This window comes from Equus caballus, chromosome 11 (assembly GCF_041296265.1).
Source record: "Equus caballus isolate H_3958 breed thoroughbred chromosome 11, TB-T2T, whole genome shotgun sequence".
In the NCBI taxonomy this organism is placed as follows: domain Eukaryota; kingdom Metazoa; phylum Chordata; class Mammalia; order Perissodactyla; family Equidae; genus Equus; species Equus caballus.
Genome location: NC_091694.1, coordinates 13,794,911 through 13,815,786, shown reverse-complemented (window position 1 = coordinate 13,815,786; position 20,876 = coordinate 13,794,911). Strand labels below are relative to the sequence as shown.

Below are 20,876 nucleotides of genomic sequence, written 5' to 3'. Positions count from 1 at the left end.
GAGCAAGGCCTCGAGGGAAGGGATGCAGGAAAGCAATGTGGATGCAGAGCACGTTGGGAGGGGCAGGACTAGGGGGCTTCGGGTGGGGAGGGAGGGAGGCGGCATTGGGAGAAAGCTGTGAGCATGAGGGGAGGGCAGCCCCCAAAAGAGTGAGGCAGCACGCAGAGCTGAACCTGGCGAAAGCCGACCCTCGGCTTTCAGAGGTAGGGATATTTTTGCTGTTGGTGGTTTTTAATCCTTTTTGAGGCGAATCCCCTCAAGAGTGTTGAGTTTTAAGACACTGGGTGTTTTGGAATGTTTCCTACCTGTTCCACATTTAAAGATTTCCCTGATTTCTCACTCATGAATAAATAAATACAGGATGAGGCCGCTGACACTAAAACCGGTGACAGTCCTGAAGCTGAGTCCAGAGTGCAGCCAACAGGATGTGTGAAAAATGTCTATTTCTGGAGATAAAGTCCCAAGATTTGAGCTGGCTTCCTTCTAGGAATCCTCCTTTCAGTGGAAGGGGATCTTCCATCCTTGGGGGCACCCCAAAGTTTGGGGGTGCAGTTTGGGGTGCAAGGACGTAAGCTCCTTGCAGGCAGGGGCCCTGGCCTTCCTCTCCACACGCTCCCAGTGCCTGCACCACTCCCGGCCCCGAGCAGGTGCTCCAGGAACGGCCGATAAACAAACAAAGGGATGACCTGCCGCTACTTTAGCCCAGTAAACTGTTTTGGCTTCAATGCAAAGAATGAAGTATTTTAAGAAAAAAATGTGAACTTAAATGGAGAGGCGTGTGTAACAAGGGGGGAAGATGACATGCTCTGCGCAGCGTGACAGAGTCAGAGGCTACAAGATGAACATCTGATGAAAAGTAACTGCAGTGCCACAAAAGATGCAAACGAGACCAAGTCACTAAGGAATGATCGTTATCTTTATTCATACACACTTGCTTCCAAACTACAATTAATGTATCTAACAAAGCATATCATGCAAACAAAGATTAGAGGTCATACGCCATGAGGGAAGCAATGCGGTAATTTACACACCCATCGCGCCTGCTAAAAACCAATTGTTATCTGACCATTGAATGGCGTCTACGTCCCGTCAGGAGGTGCTTAAACCAAAGGAAAACCTCAACCTCCCTCCCCTCCACTTTCTCCTCTGTACAAATTTGGGGTCTTATATGACGCTTTTCAATTAACGGTTTAAACGTGGCACGTCCTTCATCAAAAAAAAAAAATCATGAAGCAAAAGCAATGATTTCAAATGTTTTTGACCCTCTATAAAAGATATTCTGGAAGACCCTAACAGAAAGGAAGTGAGGTGAATTTTTAGATCATTTAGACTCAAAAGGATAACTGCCTTCACATAGGATTTTGAAGAATCCACTAATCTCCTCGAGGAAAGACTCACATTCTTCCAGGAAGAGCATCAACAAAAATCTACGAACAATCACAGGAATAAATACCCCTGAAGCTAAGCAGAGGAGACAAAGACACAGTTGTTTAATCAGAAAACGCAAAGCCATCTTTTGTCTTATTTTAGAAAAAAGGGTCTTAGAAAGTGGACTTGATCCCTATTTTCTGAAAAGTAGGGTCCTGTCTCCTCGCATGAGAGAGAGCTGTGAAACAGACGCCAGCGGGCACCTCTGCTGCCGCCTCTCCTTTCTTGGGGAGACTGAAGGATTTCTGAATTGCCCAGTGGGCAAAATCCTTGTAGGGCATCTCTGAATTTTCACTGACTGTGAGGGACCTGGGGACCCACGGAGACTACAGACAGAGCTGAGGCAGTGCCCTTCCCCCAAAGCCAAAGGTGGTCACAGAGCCTCACAGAGTAAGGAAAGGGGTCCCGGGGACCCCCAGGAATGCTATCCTAGGGCTGCATCTTGAAGGGGAACAATAAAGCCATCTTTCCTCTGGTCTGAAAGTTTCTAGACCTTAGAGAGTTGTCCCCAGTGTCTATTAAAAACAGAGGGCATCAGTCAGCCAACACGTTCCACCTGAACATCCAGTCATTCTGATGTGGACTCCATACTCCACAGGCATGGGAAAATCCTGCACTAGGAGTGCAGGTCAGGGGTGCTCTAGTTGACCCCAGTTGAGTCCTCCTAAAGGCTCCATGTGATTGGAATCTTATGAAATCGTCAGTTTTATTTTAAAAACTTATTTTTAAAGAATTGAGTTATTACAGTTCTCTATAAAAAAGTACAAATAGCCCAGTATATTCAGTTGTTCTATTGGAATTAACAAATTAATTCTTAAGTTTTAAAAAAAGTCTTTGGAACTTGTGGGCCATGGTGTAGGGTCAGTGTAAGGCTGTTTGACTACTGAGTTCGACCTACATGGTTATTAACTGACACATGATTACATGGATACTAAGTGCTCACCACTTTCCACCCTCCCAACGGGTCCCTGACATTATGGAATTGACAGAATCGTGGCTGACACCATTTCCAGACGACTGTTCCTCCATGCATAACTCAGGTAACCTTTTCCATTTTTCTGTGTCTTCTAACAGCAGAAATATGTAACGTTCCCTAGATTTGTGGGATCAGCCCAAATGGGAAATGACAGAAGTGTTTACAGCCTGGTATATTTCACGATATGTAACCAAGCAGCTCGAGGAAAATGATTTTTAAAAATATTTCCCAACACTCCTTGACAAATTAGTGTGTAGTCACTAATAACCAGAGCCTCCTTTTCCTTCACTATAACTGTCATGCCTTTGCTGTTCCTGTAACCCTTACGGTCATCCTCCTTTGGGACCCTGGCTCAGCGTCCATTTGATGGTCATGACTGTTCAGCGTGCTCAGCGGGAGAACAGGCACTCCTGCTCTTGCTGGGTTTAAAGAAACAGGGAACGGTGTGATATACACACACACAAGAAATAGGTGACTTCATAAGACAAAGTGAGAAAATGACTGACACATGGTGTTTGTTGCCTTTCTGAGGCTTTTAAAAACAGAAGACTCTCACTTTCCTCCTCCTCCTTCAGTACTGAGAAAACAAATCCCAGCAAAAAGCTCAAAGTTCTCCTGCTAAGTGGAATCAGGTGGGAACTGCAGTGTTAGTTGTTTTTGCAACTTCTCCATCTATCCCCAGCTGCCATAATTCTCAACAGGAAGCCACAAATGGCTGGGAACCTACTGGCTTCCAGGGTAGGCTACAGGATTTAGCTCTGCCCAGGGAACCAAGGAATTCTGAGTCACGTCAAGGTAGGGAGGGGAAGGGGGCTTCTAGCAGCTGGTGAGGATGCTGCTGGCATTTGGGAGATGCTTTCTGGGGAGGAATAGACTGTATCCCTGACAATAAACTCGCTCTCAAGGACCAGCAGACGGTGACTTTCACCTGCACCAATGACCTCCAAGTGAAAGCCATTAAAAATGGCAGCAGCTTCCTTACCAAGATGCCCTCTCCTTCGCCTCCCTTCCTGCTTTCTCCTACTGCAAGCATCCTTCCAGACACACTCAAACCCTGCTCTTCTCGAAACTCCTTGCCGACTTTAGCCTCCACTGACCTCTCCCTTCTCAGAACATCAACAGGTGGTTCTCTTGGGGTCTGTACCCTCATTCCAGCAAGTCATCACGCTCTGCCAAGAACTGGAGCTCAGAGAGGTGCTCAACGATCGTTTTCGGGCTTGCATTCATCTTGATCTTTCATAATCTTTCAATGACTGTCTCAGGTCAAGTTTCCAAAGAGCTCTCAACCCTCTGATTTTCTACCAAAATTCCCAATAAGCAAGCCTGACATATCTCATAAGCGAAGGCAGGGAGTCTGCACTAACTTGTCACGAGGATAAGAGGGAAGTAGATGTGCTCAACAGCAACCATTTCGGTTCCTGGGGTTTCGTACGGACCTTTGAATTAGTTCTTGCCTTGGGTGAACCTCCCATTAACCTCTGAGGGTTGCAATTGGCAGCACACTCCAGTTTCTTCCATTCAAACCAAGCAACTAATGGCTTTAGATGAGATGCCAGGAGAAGGCTGCCAACCCACCGGCCTGCAGCCTCAGAGGGAGCTTCCACTGCTGAGCAGTGGCCACCTTCCAAGGGAAAACAATGCAAGCCAATTTGAATGGCTTTTTGGAGTCACGGACCAGTGAGTCTGATGGAGACTCAGACTGTGCTAGATCCTGCCAGGCGGCCGGACCTCCACAGGCCCCAGTGAGATGGGCAGTGCTCGGGGGCTGGTATTTCCTAGAGTCCTCCGGTGACCTGACCCTTCAAGGTGTCCTCCCCATTCCGGCCTCTAACAGGGCTGCTGCAGTTAGAAGGGCAGCCCCCTCCCCACTGTTCTGTTTTACACAACGCCCAGAAGTGACTGGGACAGTGCCAGAGAATTTCACAAATCGCTCCTGTGGCTAACAGTGGTTAACCTTTTCCCACATGATTTATCCTTTCAGCAATGACTGTCTCGGGCTGCTCAGCTCTTCAAAGCATTAACCTTCATCAAATTCAGTGCACAGCAACGCACAGACCAGGCTACACTGTAGAAACACTTCACCGGGCCCTGATTTTTACTGCTGCCCCCCAGGTTTGTGCTCGAGCCTGCCGTCCCTTGGACAGAGTGCTGGGCTCCACCGTCAGGGCACTTTCTTTTAAAACCTGGCCACACATTCTGAAAGAACACAAGCTGGCTGCGATGTTGAATGTTTCCTAGAGAAATAGGAATAATTTGGAAATGTGTTGGCTGTTTGAGGGAGAGCTGGAGCCCGCTGCTTGCTTAAAACAAGCAGGCAGCATGGGGCTCTGGAACAACCGGTCCACAACCCTCTGTGTTCCTTTCTGGAACTTTCTTCACCTCTAGGGGCTTGGCTGGGGATCGGTTCTGCTGGAGCTCCATTCGGGGGCAGGGTGGGTTACTGGCCCTGGCCCTTTTCTCTCCAGGCTCTTTCTATAAACTGGTTCCTTTTCTGTCACCCTGAATCAGGTGCACCTGGGGAGGAAGCGTCCCCAAAACGTGCACCGACCAGCAGGACTGCAGCTCTGGTTGTGCAGGGGCCCCTTCTGAGTTTTGAAGTCCACAGTCCCTAAAAGATGGAGAAGTCGCCTGACCCACGCCCACTCTCTCTCTTCCTCCAGTTGACGGTGTCCAGGACAGCCCATGCCTCTCACCTGAAAGCCCTTTCTGGGGTCATGCGTTACAAGAATTTCAGGCAAACAGCCAGCGAGTAAAAACGAGGTGGTGCTGAGCTGGGAGACGCCCATGGGGAAGAGGGGAAACAGAGCTGCCCTCTGGGAGGACAGGCAGCTGCTCCCATTGGGCATTTCCCTCCTGTGTAGAAGGCTGGCTCCTCTGAGGACCTCACAATAGGATGGTGTCCCACAGAAGGCTCCTCACAAGACCGGAAAGGCCAGTCCTCTCAAGGCTGGGAGAAAATCTGCAGGCTCGAAAGAGAGTCTGCCCGTGGCTCCAGGGCTGGCTCCACCCAGGGCCGCAGGACCGTCCGTCTCAGGAAGTCTGTCTGCGCTGGAGCAAACAGCTGGTCGTTCAGGGCCAGCAGTCGGGCAGCGTGCTTCTGGGGTCCTCGAGCACATACCAGGGAGTCTTCCTGTCCCTCCCACCCCAAGTCACTAACAGTAACAAGGCTGGAAGGAGGAGCAAAACAGATTCCAGCCTGGGGGGCTGGGATGACACATACCAGGCATCCCGGAGTCAAACACTTCCCATGGTCCCCAAGAGGAAGAGCGGCGTAGGAACCAGAAGATGGCGTTAGGAGGTTAAGAGTCTCGTCCCAAAAATAATCCCCCAAAACAAAACTTTTGTTTGCAGGTAGAATCAAATATTTATATACATATATTTAAGCCTAATGGATCATGTAAAGTAACCATTCATTTTCAAAGTTAGGTCTATGGTAAAAAATTAATATATCTGATACAGTGCCAATATGCAGGGTATGCGTGGGGTGGGGGTAGCACGGCAGCGAAGAATTAAGCTAAAAATCATAAAAAGCCGGTTAGAAAGAAGAGCTTTACACAAATATAGCACAGTTGTGTCTTATAAAATTATTATAATACTCTCTTTATACTTGATACGATTATATCAATAATATAGATTCACTTAAGATTTATTATAAACATGCAAAATTCATTGCATGATGCATTTGCAAAACATATTAAAATCCTTCTAGCAGTAAAACATCTTTGAGCTGATATGCTATCCAGTTTTCCTGATTATACAGCTCCAGGTGTGTCATTCCAAATGAACTGAAATGGGAAGTAAGACTGCCCTGGTTTTCACCCCTAAGTGGATGTCAAGGGCTGGGCGTGGGTGGGAGACCAGTCAACAGAGACAGATGCTCGAGTCAACACTTGATTAAGTTACTGTACATCGTACTCTCATAAACGACACTGCAGCTTGTTAAATAAATAAGTACAAAAGGGGATGGGCGTACACTTCAGCTTCTCAGGAAGTAGGGAGTGTGGTGGGGGGGGAGGTTGGCTAATGACACTCGTGAGTAGTGGCATGATTGCTGATGGCACCCTGGATCGCAGAATAATCTCCCAGAGATTAAAATGAACAGACATACACACTGGTTTTTTCCTTGATCTGAAATGATTTCACATGCTCATTTAGCAAAGTCCTTAGAAGATTTGGCCTCTTAAAAAGAAATGCAAGTATCAAGATAGTTATCAACCAAGTAGGGTACAAGATGACAGATTCACCGAACGCTCATTTGAGGCTTTCTTTCTCTCTTTTTTTAAACTGGTAACCGCTGGACCATGATTGGGTTACAACTGTCAACGTCTGGGAACGGCGAGCTGGCAAATGACTCGCCAGTAGGACTAGATTCCTCCTGGCCTCTCGGATTCCAGGGACTGTTTCCGTCGAGGCAGAGAAGACAAGCAGTGGGCGTTTTGAAGCCTCCCCGCCCCCAGTCCCGCCTTGCTCACCACCCTCTGGGTGCCCTGTTCTTTCAATCCCAAGATGTCTTGGCTTGGCTGGACATGCTTCCAGCCAACTGGACGGGGGCAGGTTCACTTTATCACTCTGCCTGAGGGATCTCAATGGTGAAAATTGACAGAGGGCACGGAAAATATATCAAATCGTACCAAAAAAGGGGCAAGAGTGTCTGCTTTCTAGGAAGGGTTAACCTACAGCCAGATGTGACTTCTACATAATTAAACTGGACACTGCACATTGTATCATCTTCCACTAAGATAACGTTCTTGGTTGTGAGAGAGAGACCCTGAACAGTTGATCACATTTGGACTAATAACCCTACAATTTTCAGGCCTCCATCTGGAACAAGAAACAAGGCCATGGCCTTAAAATTTTAGGGTGAAGGATCATTTCCCACTGCTGGGGGTAGGGGGTCCTGGGGGCTGGGGACGCGTTTGTTCTCCTTGGTGAGTTTCATACTGCGCTTTGTAAGATGGGGTGCAGAAACTGGGGGTTGACATACGAGAACCCTTCAAAATCAGACTGATCTATGTTAGCAATGACCAGCTGATCAGGCGGCGTTAACACGGGTTGCCCTCGTGTGAAGAACTTGTCGAAGTTTTCTGCTCCTTTGCCACACTGTGGGGAAAAAAGAAACAGGAGGAAAGGTCAGTAAATACTACAACACACAGGGCGCAGCTCGGAGAGCCCTGGGCAGGGAGGAGCACGGCTGGCGGGAATCGGGGCTGGTTAGACGGAAAGAATTCTGGAGGACTTGCAGGCCTACTGGATTCACAAGCCAGGCAGAGCAAACAACAAGGGAGAGTCACTCAGCTGTAAATCCTCAAATACCCCTGGAACTAAAAGCCTGGGTGGAAATGCACCATTGGCAGGAAGGTAGTGACAAGAAGACAGCCTCTTCTAGTTCCCTTCCACCTCACAGAGCAAGCAGGGCAATGAGCATGGATGCCACACGCACGGGCCATGCTCATGGTTCCCTGTCGAAGGGCCAGGATGTCAAGTGGGAATGCAGGCAGTTACCCCTGAACCGAGAGGTTGAGATGACTGCCCTACATCTGGTTCTTTGCAACAACATTTGTGATAAAATAAAAGCTGTGTTATTCTTGTCTTCCAACTGGGATGTTCTAAAAACCTCAGCCCCTACAGTAATCTTCAATATTGAGGTGGGCGTGGTGGCCAGGTTGGGACATTCACCCTTGGGCTCAGCTGGGCGTCAGCAGATCTAGACACGTCTGGTCAACCAGCAGACAGGTCGACACGGAGTTCCTTCGCTGAGTGGGCTCAGGCTGGAGAGGTTTGCACAGGTGCCTGAGGAGGCACAGCCAAGTCTGCTGTCTGTCTTGGATGTTCCCCTCCTCCAGAGTCCACCAGGGTGGGCTCTGAGAAACACAGCAGCTTAAGCAGCACTGCTTGGGGCCCAACCCCAAATAGGGGGAGGGGGGGTCCTCCTTACTTTCCCAGTCACCCAGAAGGCTGGTGGCATGTTAAAGTCCCCAAGGTGACTCTCAGACAGGGAACGCTGGGAGGCGCACTGGTGACACAAGCCATGATTCCCCACATGTTGCAGGTGATCGCCCTTTTCCCTGTTGGTACCACAGGACGACATGAATTCTGAATGAGCAGAAGTTTTACACCAGCCATGTATCCCTGGATCTTTAAGAGGATAGCTCTAGATAAACTGTGAAGGGGGGTTCACCCTATTCCCTCATCTGTAAAATGGGGAGAATACCTCCCTCCCTAGGCTGTTACGAAGGCTGGATATGCAGTGTTTTGCACAGACCCCAGCACATGGTGAGAGCTCAGTACACATCACTGTTATTTCTGTAAGGCTGGCTTAGTCTCATGGGTCATACTTCCTCCCCTCCTCTTTCACATCTCTTCCCCATCTTCGGGAAGATTTCCTTTAGAATCTAGTTTCATTACGTTTTTCCACTCTCTTATCATCAAATAAAGCCTGCTCCTAAGCACCTGTCGCGGTGGAAAGCACGTCATAAATTCAAGGTAAGGTCTTCATCACTGATAGCTTTCCTTGCTGGGGTTGTTTTCATTTTCATAAGCGACCACCCGCTCTTGACTGGAGGAGAGTTCAGACCAGTGACTGGGGGTTGCGTATGTGGGGGACACGTGTGTTGGGGGATTGTTTGGGCCCTTCCAGTCACTCTGTTGAGGCCACACTGACTGTTAGGCCTGCTCATCACGTGGGTCCTGCCTCCTACATGCAGATGGCGGAGCTGTCACTCCACGTCTCCATGGTGCTTTTTCTCGGAAGAGCATAAAGCGCCTTTGGAGCAAAGGTCAGCAGAAGCAGAGCCTGCAATTTGCATTTCCCCTCATGCACAGGCCAATCTGAAGCAGTCAAAAGATTCTTCAAAGAAGGAAGAAGGGCATAATGTTTCATCCCAAGAATTAACCAGGCATCTGCACTTGATTCATCAGTAAAACCAACCAACAACAGGAACTAGCTTCCATGGGGCACCACATTCAGACCCTGCTGTGATGATGCTAACAGCTAAAGAAATAGCCCTCCTTTGGATGGACCAGTGGCTGTCAACCTGGGATGATCTTATACCCCACTCCCCACCCTGGGGGCACATTTGGCAATGTCTGAATTCATTTTTGGTTGTCACGACTTGGGTAGGGTGTGCTACTGGCTCTAGTGGTAGAGGGCAGGGATGCTGCTAAACATCCTGCAATGCGCAAGACAATCCCCACACAAAGCACTGTTGGTCTCAACTGTCAACAGTGCTATTGTTGAGAAACCCTGGGACAGACCAAGACTGTAATGCAAGGTCATTGTGAGGGAAAACGTGGAGGCTAAACAAGGCAAGAAGAGCCATATCTGAGAGCAGAGGACGGGGGTCCAAGGCAAAACGTATTGGAAGCAAGTGCTATAGCCTCGGCAGAGTCGGCTTGCAGGAGAACGTCCTTTGGGAACCCGATTAATCTACACCCATTGCCTGGAAGATTTCAAGTGAATCTACTCCCAGAAGCTGGGACATGTGCTCCCTTAAAAAGAGATCATTTGCATTTCTTTTGCTACTCACTAACCATGCAAAGATGAGCAAGAGGGAATTTCTCAGAAAAAAATAAAAGAAGGTAAAGTCTCTAAAAGGAAGAGGAAGGCAAGCCAAGGTGAAATATGTCTCTCCAAGCTGGAGATTTTATCTATCTCTGGATTTGTCAATCTATTCTGTGAAGATTGCAAAGGTTTGACCTTTTGAGTACCATCTTTACGGTATTCTTAAATCATAGTCCAATGAGAAGTTCCAAAAGCCATGGCTTACCTGCCAAAGAAAAATAACCAAACAAGCTAAGAGAAGAGTTCCCAAGATCCAAAAAGGGGGCCACATAAACATCAACCCTGAGGAGGCTGGGGATGGGGACGGAGCTTGGGGACAGGAAATTCTCAAGCTGGTGTGCAGAGGAGGCTTACTCCGAAGGGCTGCCACAGCTTGTAAAGCCGAGCACTGCAACTCATGGAGGAGAAACCCTCTTTGCTCAAAGGCTCATGCTATGGCTGCTGCTGACTACAGAGCCAAGGGAGAATCACGCAATTATTTTAGCAAGCCATGGGGAAGAAAGCCCTGGAAGAGCTGGAGGCTCAAATCTGAGATCCAAGGCTCAGAAGGACTTTGTATTCGGAGGGAGATCATAACAGAAAGAAGTTGCTTCCCTCCCACCAGGGGGTGGGGAAGCACAGCTATTTTTACCACAGATTCGGTACTATCAGAAATAGTGCTTATTTTTCCACCGTGGAGGGTCTCTCAGTGCTTTAAAAATGAACCCTCCACAACTCTCAGCGAAATTAGGCCCAGAAATAGACAATCTCCTGTAAATCAAATTGGAGAAGATCTTGAACTACTTGTTTTTCAAGACGTTTCTATGGAGAACTGCAACTCTTCTCATTCCACCACCCTACCCAAAGGATAACGAACATCTGTGCTCTTCGGACCCCTGGGGAGAAGACAGACAATGGCTTCAACAAGCTATTGCATTTTTAACATAGAAAAGATTCTTCCTACCACTTATGAGCCAACCTTACGCATAACCATCAGCTTGGTGGGCACTGGGCCTCAGGTGCCATCTTGGATGCGAGAGGGAGCAAGAAGAGGCACAGAACTGAAGGGTTCAGGGGGCACCTAGTGGTACCGGAGAATGTATGAACAAGCAAGTGAAGGAATGATGGCGTGAGTGAAAAGTGAAGCTGGCCTGACTGCAGACATCCTGCTAGTGCCCCTCAGGGATGAAGTGGGAAGGTTATAACCACGGCCACTATGAGGGCAGCCTCCGCCACAGGCTGTGATGACACTCGGGTTTGGATGGTCCATGGCCTCTGAGCTCTAGGCCACCTGATAACGCACTGCAGCTAAAGGCAGCATTTGCTACTTGTGAGCCAAACGCCACAGCGGAGGTGCACTGCCCTCACCTCCAAAGGCCACCTGCACCTTTCCCCAGGTGAGGCTTTGGCTATCTTGGATGTGATGCACCACACAACTGGTGTGGGACAAAGATGCACGGGAGGACAGCAGGAGGCAGCCCAAACCCGGCTGGGCCAGTGTTTGAGCCCAGACAGTTCCACCGGTGTTCTCTGAGACCCGATGACGTCTGTGCCCATAGGGCTGTGTTTGCCACCCAAGGGACAAACGAGAGGCATAGCAGGGTGAAAAGCACCAAGGGCAAAAGCCCAGGATACAGTTTCGGGCAACTCACTGCCCCTCTGTAAAGATAAAACAGGGATGTGAACGTCCACCTCCCAAGGCCGTAGTGTGCACGCAACCCCTTCTGGGTGATCAGGCAGGATGTAGACCCGAGGTGCAACATGCACAGCAAGCGCCCGGCATGTCAAAGGCATGTGAGCGATACGCGAGGCAGGAATGAACACTATGAATAATGTGCTCCCTTCCTTAGCTCTGGATTCAGGACTTAACTCCTTGGTTGTTTGGACATTCCTACCCATTAGGTAAAAATCACCCATTAATAAAATGCAGCAGGAAAAATCAGGCATGGTAAAGATGTGACCAGGCACAGATGGCGGGTAGAGTTTGGGATGCAAAGCTCCCCGCTCCAGAGCCCTGTGTGGCAAATGGTCCACTCTGGCCCCTCTGCACTCCAGGTGAGGGGGAGGAGCCTGAGCCTCAGCACAGAAGTCGGCTTCTCAGCTGACTCCTACCTGTGAGAGGCTGAGAATGGAGCACATGTGTGCTGGTCTCAATCCTGCCCTTTACCTTGGTGTCTCAGTCATGTGGAATCTAACCCCATGGTCGCTGGCGTGGGAATTAGGGTGAGTATGAGTAGCTCAAAAACACTGCCATTTGCCAAAGCAAAACCAAACCAAACTCAGGAGCATGGAACAAACCAGGAGGAAAGGTATGTTGCAAAACTAAGGAGAAAGGAAACTTACAAAGGTGGGGACCATCTCTGCCAATTACCAGATACAGAAGCATGTGTTTCATCTTCGGGGAGCCGTTACCTGTATTTCTAGTTCCGGTTTTGGGGGCTGACCATAGCACTGTGCCGTGGTCCTAGTGGGGTGTATTACTAAGAACACCAAGGTCTGCACATGGCTCCCCGACTCACGGCTGTGGATTGTCTTCAATTAATTAAATAACCAGTGGTAGAAATGAGTGGGTGCCTTCTGCATTGGGCCTCTTGGGAACCACCCAGTGAGGGGGTGGGCACCGGGCGGCAGCCGTGGGTCTGCCGTTTCTAAGAAGATCAGCATGCTCTGAGAACGGTCCCCGTGCATGACCAACACAAGCAGGGGCACACGCTCAGGGTTAGAGAGTGAGGTTAGTTTGCTCTTTTAGTCACCCAAAGTTCTGGAAATGTGCTCACCGAAGGCCTGGATGCCCACTGAAGCCAGTGCATTTTGGTACAGAAAGTCTGGAGAATAAGAATGGACAGAGGAGAATATTTGGCAAACAGTCAGTGCGTGGCCTCGGAACTCAAGAATCTGAATGGCCTGTGTAAGGGATGCCACAAACCCACGTGAGCTGACGTGGAAACACCTCTGAGAAATATCACTGTGCGAAAGATGCAGAGTGCAGGACAGAATGTGTGCTACATCCTCGCTTGTGTATATGCTCACACATGCATACAACTTTCTGGAAGGCTGCAGAAAAGACAGTGAATAGCGAGACCAGTAATTGGGGAGTGGGAGACGTGGTCTTTTCATTTTCTGTCCTTCTCTACTGCTTAACTGTCTGCTTCACCACAGAGAGAGAGGATTTTAATAATCATTTTTAAAAAAGAGTTGGGACCTCCTTCACCTCCCGCCAACATCCCCTGTGGTGAGAGACGAGCCAGGCTATGGTTTCTCAGATGGACTTAAACAGGACTCATCTCAGCTGTGGCCTGAGAGTGTATCTCAGACAGGGCCAGTTCTGGTTCGGAGGGAGCTGGTTTTTTTGTTAGACACAGGCTACAAGCCAGACACTAAACAAGTGGATTCTTGCAACTGCGAGAGCCCTGTGTACATGAGGGCAAAGGTCCTGGCTTATCCTGGGCTGTATTCAATGGGATAAAAGCATGCACTCCTTTTGGTCTCTCTTTACACTAATGGCCAGCTTTAGAGGATTCAAGGCTCCTTTTCCAAGAAAAGTTGTTGTAATGACCATCACTGTCAGAGACCCTCACTTCTGACAACGGGAACGTGTCAATTCACACCATGTGAGACACATAGGGTCTGCATTCATCCTGTCACTCACCACTGGAGCTCCCTGAGGCTTGCAATAGAGCTACTTATTTATATTGATAATCATTTTAAAGGTCTATGTCTTCCCACTTCCAAGCAGAAAAGCATCTGGGAGAGCAAGTATCAAACAACAGGAAGACTTCTTGCCTCTCATTAGCCAAGGAGAAGATGCTGTCTTAGCCTGGTTTAAAGGCTTAAATCAAACCTAAATACATCACGATGTGGCCAAGTCGAGTCTCCAAAGGCTGGTTAGTGTTCATATGTCGTCGGCGAAGCTCCCTGAGTCTTGAGATTCTCGATTTTAATTAACATCGCTGTTGCTGGTTCCACCAAAGGGCCAAGAGAATGAACCTACTGCTACCTGAGAGATCTGATTAGATGCAGCCCGAGGCGGCCCACGGCATTGATCACTCAGCCGGCCCCTCCAGGGCCCCCTCATTTTACCTAGAGAGCTGCTGCTCTGTATAAATAACTTTCAGAGCAATTATTGAAAGAACACAGTACCAAGAGATGTCCTTAGTTTCAGGAAACACACAAGGAATTATTTAGGTGTAAAGAGGCATCACGTCGCAACTTACTCTCAGATGCTTCATGAAAAAAATACGTACGTGTGTCTCTGTACGTACACGCACTCAGAGATGCAGAGAAAGAATGATACAGCAAATGTGGTAAAATGTTAACATTTAGGGAATCTAGGCAAAGGGAAGGCAGGAATTCTTTATATTATTTTTGCAACTCTTCTGCAAGACTGAAATGAGAAATTATTTCAAATTAAATTTTTAAAAGAAACAAAAAGAAACATTGTACTAACTTTCATAATGAAACCATCATCAAACTCTCTAAACAAGCTAAGGACACTGAAATACAGGATTTTGAGTGACTGGGAAGATGACATGACCGTGCATTCCCAGAGCAGCGGCTCCCACACGCTCTCAATGTTCTTGTTCTCTTTGGTGCCAGGAAGACAATGTCCTCATGAAAGTTATTCTCTTTTTTTTCCTGTCTCTTTTTGATAAAATGACAAGAGTAATTTCCTGAGAAAGGCTACCCACGAAAGGAAGGCCTGTTTCCAAAGTGCCCGGCTCATCTCTCAACTCTGGAATATATTTCTCGGTGTTAACTTTATTGATTACTCTCTCTCTAGTAACCATTTAAGGAGAGCGAGTGTTTTTGGCTAGCCTGTGAGCCAGTTATTCTGCTCCATGGTGCCAATGGATAGAATTCAAAAGAGAAAAATCAATTAACTTTCTGCTTCTGCTATTCGGATAAACTGTTATTTAATATCACGGGCAGGATGAATGGAAATGTGAAGACTGTTCATGGGCATTTTATTCACATGAATAATAAATCAGGATAAAAGCCTACAAAATTCAAAGTGACACCAGGTCAGAATCTTGGGCTCATGTGTGTCTCAGAGGGCAAGCTGCAGGGGCTAAAACTCGGGCCTTTTATTTTTCTGGCAAAGCAGAAAGAAAGAGCTTTCCTCCCCCTCGGTGAGTTCTCCGGGTTCCAGGCCAAGCAGGCTGGCAGCATCCTCCTTTCAGACAGCACCTCCTCCTTCACCTGACTCTGCGGGAGGCGGCCTGGATGCCCTCATTCCTCACTCAGTAACTGAACATTAACCTATTCAGGCCTGATACCTTTTTTAAACTTAAAAATAAAATAGGCATCTTCTTCCATGGTATCTTCTGAACATGAACGAGCCTCTTTTTGAGGATTCAGGTTTGTTGTTCAAACATCAGCAAAATGCTGAGCTTCTGGGCCTTGTGTCTGTGGAGCAGAGGCTCCTCTCTGCTCTGTTTCCTTGAAGAGAAAACAGAACCCGGCTTGCTTTGTGCTTTTGTCCATGAAGGAGGAGAGTTGTGTGGCTGCCTCATCTCCAGGAGAGCATCACACAGCTGTTTTTGTTTTTGCTTTTGTTTTACAAAATCAATCAGTATACGAGTGATTACTTCATCTTCTAGAAAATCATCTTCATCTTCGCATCTGCACACGGTGGCCTTCCAGGGACACGGTTCCGCCCAGGACTGGACTCTGCCACCGTGGGCCACCGCAGCGCAGGTTCTTCCTTCTTGTCTGTGGGCTCTTCCCACCCCACTTCCACTCCTGAGCCTGGGAGGCAAGCAGGTGCACCTCTGAGCCTCCAGACTCGCCACCCTCACGGGTGATGGCCACAGTCCCACACGCCCGAGGCCGGTCACTCTCTTCTATCCTTTATGCGTGACCTGAAGCAGAATCCAGGCCATGGCTGCACTGCAGGTCCCGCCCTGACGTTGCTGTGAGACGGACAGTGCTAGTGGAGTTTCCTGATGGACCAGCTGCATCACGAAATGTCTTTTTTGCTGGAATTTCACGCTTTCCATGGCTTTGGTCTAGCTTCAGTGATGTCACGTTGGTAGGCAGGAAAATGAAAAAACACGGGACACTATGGGAACCCTGATTCCTCCAGATAAGCTCTGTGGCTCTGTACTTCTACTCTCTTCGGGGAAGTCAGTGATTTTGGAATAATCGTTCATTGGAGGTTCAGAAAAAATTATAAAAATGAAACAGAGATGAGATTCCCCAGCTTACAAGCACAAACTTGATTTCCAGAAGCACCCTGCAGATAACTACGGGTACCTGAAATCTTACTGCTTGTATTTACAATAACCAAAGGCTTGATTTCCTGGGAGCCAGGAGCTAAGAGTCCTTAATCTGATAAATCTCAGGGAAACTGATTCACCAGCACTTGCTAAAAAAGCATCGTGCAAACTTCACCCAGACAGATAGTTTAGCTAGCCAGGGCTAGGAACCCTGCTCAGAGGAGAGATGCTCTGCAAAGGAGATTCACTGCACACGTTGAACAAGAGCCTCTGGCAGCAACACGTCTTCCTGAGTGTTTTTTCGGCAGCCATGGCCAGGCCGCTGTCGCTGCATCTCTCTTTGAAATAACAAAACCACCTGTCAGAGAACACTCAGCTCTGTATTTTACCTGTAAACTCTTCTGACGTTTTAATTAGTTCTGGATCAACTACACTTTTCACCAAGAATGTTAGGGAACCACATCACAGAATAACTTAAATGCAGTTAGTTCCCCTCTGCTGCTGGGTTAACCCCTGCCTGTTCTGCAGCCTCAGTGACATTTGGACTCAGGTTGTCAGTCTCCTCTCCCACTGCTGGGACTGGTCTTGGCCTGCGGTCTTTCTGCTGCAGCATGGCACCACAAGAGCAGAGGGATGTCCTAGGAGGCTGCTGAAATGCCCCTTCATCTGAGATTCGGAGCCAAACTCTGCTGCCGTGTGGTGGCCTGGCGCAGGGACTAGGGCAAACTGAGCTCTCCCAGGGCCCAGGACTTTCCTAGTCTCTCTCTTCACCTTTGACTTTCTTCTGCTTCGGGACAGAAGGTGCTGCTCACCCCTGGCTGCAGCCCTGGGCTTCTAACCACTATTGTTTCTGTCTTCCTTGCTGTGCCATCGCCTGTCCATTTGTATTTTTTCTAGCTTCTTCCTTTTTGGTATACAGCTTCTCCAGCAGAGAACGTGGGCTTCTGCCTGAGAAATCGCGCTGTGAGCACGTGAGATCTCTCCCTTCCTTCTGACCAGAGCTCTCACCAAACAGGCCTTTCACATGAACCCTTCTGTTTTAGGGCTTCAGTCCACAATTTCTGCTTCTGTTCATGAGTTCAGCGGCTATTTCTTCACAGCCAGAGGCAAGTGGCTCTTTATTTTAATCAGCACTCAGCTAAAACACAAACAAACAGCAGCCCTGCAGGAATGAATAAACAAACACCACTGCTCATGGCTCGACTGCCGGCCGCAGTGGGACTGTGCTTCCAGCGATTTCCGTGGCCCATAGAGAACAACTCACATCTTGGCTGCTGGAGTCAAGTCACCCTCCGTTTCCCCTACATCTGAGTTAAGGGCTGCAGTATCCATAAAAAGTGGGAGACCACGCAAATAGACACTTTCTTCTGAAATGAGGTGGGAATAAATAGAAAAAGAAGAAGTGTTTTACGGTTGACTTTCCTCGTCTCTTTCTGGACAGTGCTTGACAAGTAATTGCATTTTGCTCCACATTTAAAGCAGGGTCAGCATGTGTGTCTATGTTGTTCCTGTAAAGAAACTAAGCTGTGTGTAAGATGCTCTTGGACACCTTTCATATTGAATTTAAGAAGGCTAAATAAATATGAAAGGGAAAAAAGAAAACCCCTCACAGAATATTCTACTGAGATGGATTGCAGCACCATTTATCACTCTGTCTTTACCCTCCTCCCCACTGACACCAGGTTTTGTAAACTGAAGGGCTGGGGTCCTCTGAGCCCCTGAAATCTAGGGCTGGCTGGAGAGAAAGCCGGGTGGCAGAGACATAAGGGCCCTATTTGAAATGATGACTCAGGTGGAAGTCAACTGACCTGATTAATTTTAGTTTTTCTTCAGTTTGTGCTAAAAATATCTTGAAAAAATAAAATCAGTGGGCTCACCACCAGCAGTTTTATTCTTGGAGTAGAGGACACATAAGCATGTTCGATGAAGAAGTTGCTGTTCTAAGAATAAAGCTGTGTGGCCATGTAGTCAGTCACTCAGCCGCCCCGGGAAGGTCCCCCTCCGTCTGCTCAAGAGGCATCTGTCAGAGGAGACAGATCTGGGCCGAACCAACACAGGGGATGTTTCTGAACCTGACTGTGGAACAAAGCTGCACTCTTTGCAGTCCTGGGGGCAGAGGCACCATGGTGACTACCCAGCACTGGCCGAGACAGTGGCAGAGCAGGAAGGCAGGTCCACCTGGCCCTTAGGAATGGGATGGAGGGAAAGCAGACTCCTGGGAGGCGCTGCGAAGGGGCAGGCGGTGTGAGTGAGGGGGTTGGCATCTTAAAGACTCTCAGTTTATCTCCAGGGAGAAAAACATTAGGAAAGGCAAACAGTGGCTGCAACCAGCAATCAGAGAAGTGCTGGACGGCAGTCCCCGAGACAGAGCGATGGTGCAGGGGGCTAAGAACACGGATCTGGGAGCCAGAACACCCAAGTCTGAACCTTGGTTCCAACACCTACCAGCTGTGTGTCCTCAGGCAAGTTACTCAGCCTCTTCTGTGCCTCAGTTTTCTCAGCTGTAAATCGGGGACAACAGTACCCACCTCACAGGGTGGTTGTGAGGGTTAAATCAACTAACTTGTAAAGTGTTGAGACTAGGGCCTGGTGCATAGTGCTTGTTAAATAAACGAAATAAAAAGGGATCACACAGGAAGTCCTATAGGAAGAGTCTGAACAAAGGTGGCAGTGCCAGAAATGGTGGTTGACACACACTCCTTGCAGCAGGGGCAGCGGCCAATGTGGGAACTGCACCCAGGGCCTGCCAGTGAGCTGGCGACAATGTGGTTCTGCTTTAGGGCTACCATCAGTGCAGGGCAAACCCACGAAAGCTGGAGACTCAGAGCAAGGAGCCTGGCTTTGCTGGGCGTGAGTCCATGACACACAATACCCAGCTAGACCTACCCTGGCTGGCTAACAGTTTTGTTGGAGGGGCTCTGCGGGTTCCCCACCCGTGCCTGGTCTGTCTTCACTCTCAAAGGCAGCCACAGTCCTGGCTGCTCAGAGCACAGAACTGAGGGCAAGGCTTTTTTCCCCCTGCAGAGGCCAGGGGTCATCGGCCTCCTCTCCCCAGAGAAAAGGGTGGGAGGGACACCTCTGGGCTTCAGGGAAACTCACCACTTTGGGCTTGAATGGCGGCTGGATCTCCCTGTTCTCCAGTTTCTCCCAGTCGATCCTCCGGAAGAAGGCATGTTCTCGCACGTCCCTCTCGCCCTCGGGCCCACAGCCCAGCCGCTTGCCGGGGTGTTTGGTCATCAGCTAGAAAGCAGAGGGAGGAGGAGGAACTGATGCACAACATGGCGATGACAGCTGATAAAACTGCCTTGTCTAATTGAAATTTGCTAAAAGAGTAGAACTTAAGTATTCCCCCCTCCAAAAACGGGTAGATATGCGAGGTGATGGATGTGTTCACTCAATCCTTTCACTATACATATATGTATATCAAATCATCATGTTGTGCACTTTAAATATACTACAATTTTATTTGTCAACTATACCTCAGTAAAGCTGAAAAGGAAAGAGAAACAAAAGGACCCAGAGGAAAATAAAAAAAAGGGAACAGAAGAGAATGCTGGAGGACACGCCGTCCCTTTGCGGCTCTGCCTCCAGCCCTGACGGCGTGGACACCCGGGCAGCACCTCAGGATGCTTACCAAGAAACTCGGCATCTTGCACAGAGTGATACCAACTCACAAATACAATGTGACGAGCATGGCCCTTTCTACGGTGATTTTCACAATAAGAAAAAGAGGAAGAAATTTGGGCCCAAGCCCAAACATAAGAAGAATTGAAACAGGTGTCTTTATACACTATCTGTTTTAGAGCTGCCATTCTATATGTATATAAAGATAGGTATTCAAAAAGGTATGTAATCACTAAAAATTGTGTGTACTAAAAGGATCACAGCCAGTATTACATATGCTATTCTAGCCAGCATGACACGCCTATTTATTGCCTAGACCAAAACATTATCAATCAAAGACCCATGGATTGGAAAAACAAATGCTGTAACAGGGAAGATGACTAGTTACTTTCAGCGTGCCACTGCAGGATGGCAGAGGTGAACACCCTTTGAAGGCAGGAGCCAGTTCTCCCTACCTTTGTACATAAATAGTGCCTTGCCCTTAGGAAGAGACGTGATAAATGCTTCCCAGAAAATGTTAAGAGTGAGTTGTACACCATGTTACTAAGCCTGAAAAGAATTCTGTTATTTCAAAGTTGAAATAACACTCCTGGGTATTTCCTCAACAGAAATGCATTACGTTCCCCAAAACACATGACCCAGAAGGTTCATGGCAGTTCTATGTGGAACAGGCCCAAACCAAAGTGGAAACAACCCAAAGGAGAGAATGGGTAGATAAGCAGTAGAATGGATAAATAAACTGGTTATGTTCACACAACAGAATGCTATGCAGCAACATGAAAGATGGAACGGCAGCCACGCACAGCACCATGGAGAAATCTCAAGACCACGATGTTGAGGGAAAGAGGCCAGGTCCAGGGAGCATCCACTGCAGGATGCAGCATCCATTCCGTTTGTGCCAAGTTCAACACAAGCGAGACTAATTCGTGCAGCTACAAGCGGGCAGACCGCTTATGTTGGGGGTGGGAAGTGACGGCAAGATGGGATAAGAGGGGGCTTCCTGGGCGTTGGAAACACTCTTTCTTGACCTGGGTGTAGTTACATGGGGGGATTCATTTTGTGAAAATTCATTGATCTATATCCTGATGAT

The 20,876-nt window shown here is 48.3% G+C and overlaps 1 protein-coding gene across 6 annotated transcripts in view; it reads right to left on the bottom strand.

The window, feature by feature from the left end:
- Positions 1–898: 898 nt before the first annotated feature.
- Positions 899–20,876, bottom strand: part of PRKCA (protein kinase C alpha) — a 404,670-nt gene continuing 384,692 nt past the window's right edge. For 4 of the 6 annotated variants that reach the window (XM_023652179.2, XM_070226042.1, XM_070226043.1 and 1 more), the window contains 2 exons: positions 19,262–19,402; positions 899–7,504 (listed from right to left, as the gene is read on the bottom strand). In XM_023652179.2, the coding sequence (XP_023507947.1) occupies positions 7,340–7,504; positions 19,262–19,402 (306 nt within the window). In that variant the 3' untranslated portion in view covers positions 899–7,339. Of the gene's footprint in view, positions 7,505–12,721; positions 12,770–19,261; positions 19,403–20,876 lie in introns of all 6 variants that reach the window. The other 2 variants (XM_023652178.2, XM_070226040.1) reach the window with 1 other exon arrangement.